This window comes from Brachyhypopomus gauderio, chromosome 9, assembly GCF_052324685.1.
Source record: "Brachyhypopomus gauderio isolate BG-103 chromosome 9, BGAUD_0.2, whole genome shotgun sequence".
NCBI classification, from domain to species: domain Eukaryota; kingdom Metazoa; phylum Chordata; class Actinopteri; order Gymnotiformes; family Hypopomidae; genus Brachyhypopomus; species Brachyhypopomus gauderio.
The window spans coordinates 5355155-5357907 of NC_135219.1; the positions used below are offsets into that span (position 1 = coordinate 5355155).

General features: G+C 38.4%; 1 protein-coding gene across 1 annotated transcript; it reads left to right on the forward strand.

Moving 5' to 3' along the window:
• The first annotated feature begins 1055 nt into the window (after positions 1 to 1055).
• Positions 1056 to 2105, forward strand: LOC143522438 (trace amine-associated receptor 3-like). Its single transcript, XM_077016158.1, has one exon. It carries the CDS (start codon positions 1056 to 1058, stop codon positions 2103 to 2105), a length of 1050 nt encoding a protein of 349 aa, XP_076872273.1.
• Positions 2106 to 2753: the final 648 nt, after the last annotated feature.

A 2753-nucleotide genomic window follows, 5' to 3' on the forward strand; every position in this document is an offset into this window, starting at 1 on the left:
GCATCCACACTGTTTAAAGCACTGTGAAGCTGCGAGAATGAGTGAGAGGAAAGCCCCGTCGTTACCAGTGATAAGAAGCTGATTCTGAACAAAGGTTGAGCGCGTTGTACCGCATATTTAGTCAATGATGTACACACAACAGTATATATTTGATCACTTATTTTTTTACATTTTAGGGGAAGATGAGCTTCCTTCGCAGACTTAGAGCAATCGCGTCTGATATATATATATAATAAAAAATAATCAATTTAATAAATAAATTTATAAGCGATCAAATTCATGAAAGTTACACCTGTCAGGGTTTAAGTGTACATTTTCTGTCATACTAATATGGGGAGAAATACTTTAGGTGTAATTGGGACAGTAGTTACACATGCCTGGAATATATCAAGATTGTGGATGAAATTCTACAGTTTTGCAATTTTGGAGGGAAATGCAGTGAGAGACAACTACAGTGAGATAAACAAATCCCATGCTCAGCAGGATTGCAGTGGTAAAAAACAGGTTTCTGTCATGTGAATTCATTCTACAGAAATTGAGACAATGTGGAAATGTGGATAATGTCTCTACTATCCATTGGATAGTAATGGATATCAGATCGTAGAAATGAAGCAAATTAAACTCTTTACCTGTGATCTGCTGAGATCAGCTAACTATACAGCAGTGCTCACACATCTGAGATAATGGCTTTGAGGTGAACTGAAATCTTGAAAAGGATTTTTTTTCAGTTTAGAGCTTTTCAGTTTATTTAGGTTAATATGTAGTGAACTTTGAAACACATTCATCCCTTCAATAAGGCTTTTGAAAATGGAAAATTTGGATAACATTTGAAACAATATCTCATCTAACACAAGGAACAAGATCAATTGAAGAACACACATTTTGTCTGTCCATGGTATGATGTCATATGAAACTATTTCTATTGGTGAAGGGGTGTTACCTTTTATAAAATCACATGTATTTAAGTCAAGATTGTATAACACCTGAGCCTTAATTCAACGAAATTTATATATACATATACATGATATTTTATATTTAAAGAGGGGCACATTTAAATGGTTTGGATGGATACCCTCATTATGAATGTGACTGATACTGACATAGAGAACATATTGCTCTGCTTCCCACACCAGCGTGACTCCTGTAAAAAAGTGCAGCGTTTCTCTGAAGTTGAGGTGCTGATGTACATTTTAACTCTGCCGACAGTCTTCATGACCGTGTTTGGGAACTTGTTGGTCATCATCACTATTTCTCATTTCAAACAGCTGCAGTCTCCAACTAACCTTGTCATCCTCTCCCTGGCCCTGGTGGACTGTATGCTGGGCTGTTTGGTCATGCCCTTCAGTATGGTGCGATGGGTGGAAGGCTGCTGGTTCATGGGTGACATTTTTTGTAAAATTCACTCCAGTTTGGATTTGACCCTGAGTATTGCATCAATTTTGCACCTGTGTTTAGTATCTATTGATAGATACATGGCTATTTGTGAACCTCTAACTTACAGGATGAAGGTGACAAAGAGCAGTGTGGCAGCATGCATTGCTGTCATTTGGACATTTTCTTTCACATTTAGCTTTGGGGTTGTTCTATCTAATGCAAATACTCAAGGTTTGGATAGCCTGTTAATCTTAAATTCCTGTGTGGGAAATTGTGCATTGATCTTTAACAGACAGTGGGGTGTTATTGTTGCTGTTATGGCTTTTTTCATCCCAGGAACTATCATGAGTTCACTGTACCTCAAGATCTGTCATGTTGCAAGAAAACAAGCTAAACTGATATCTGATAGGGCAGCGGTGATGACCCTGTCAGAGAAGAAGAGTTACTCATCAGAGAAGAGGGAGAGGAAGGCAGCAAAGACTTTGGGCATTGTAATGGGGATCTTCCTGCTCTGCTGGCTGCCAATTTTTATCACTACTGTAATTGACCCACTTCTTGGCTTTTCAACTCCTGTGGATGTGTTTGACGCCCTGGTGTGGTTTGGGTACCTCAATTCAACTTGTAACCCCTTAGTATATGGTTTCTTTTATCCCCGTTTTCAGAGAGCATTTAAGATTATTATATCAAAATATGTTTTCCGCCTCAGTAACTCTGGCAGTTTAACACTCTAATTCTATCTTGTTTCATAGGAATGTGCTAGTTATGCTGAATTAATTTTATTCAGTTCATGGTATATTGGGACAGTTGATCTGAATATTGATCATTTTGTATAATGAACAATTATGTTACTTAATAATGTAGTCATATTGACAAGAGTCTTTGCTTCAGTATAAAAAAACCCTGTGTCCACTACTTAGCTTGGATATATGGATGTATTTTATACATTTTCACACAAATGCCATATCAATTAGAAATCGAGTAGAACAGGTTAACTGAAGACACAAAATTATCCAAATGCAAGAATCGGATTTATTATTACTCTGGTCAACTACCACGACAAGTGGTGAGAAACACAACCACATTCGATGTGGCAGATGTACAGCAAGATGGGTATATGTGAGAGAGTACAGTAGTCAGCACAGTCAAAGTCAGGCCAGGAGAGTCAGAGATGAATCCAGGGGTTAGGTTGAGAATGGGGTCTAAAGGGAAAGTTGTTTGTAATGTTGAGCTGGCACCATCTCCCAAAGGTCTTTAGGAGATGGTCCAGTACCTGTTCCCAGGAGGAGTAAAAGACCTAATGCTGGCACGCATTCAAATCCACACCATGAACCCCAGTCTACTTGTCATGCTGTGTCCTTAAGCCCTGAAATGTTCTCTCA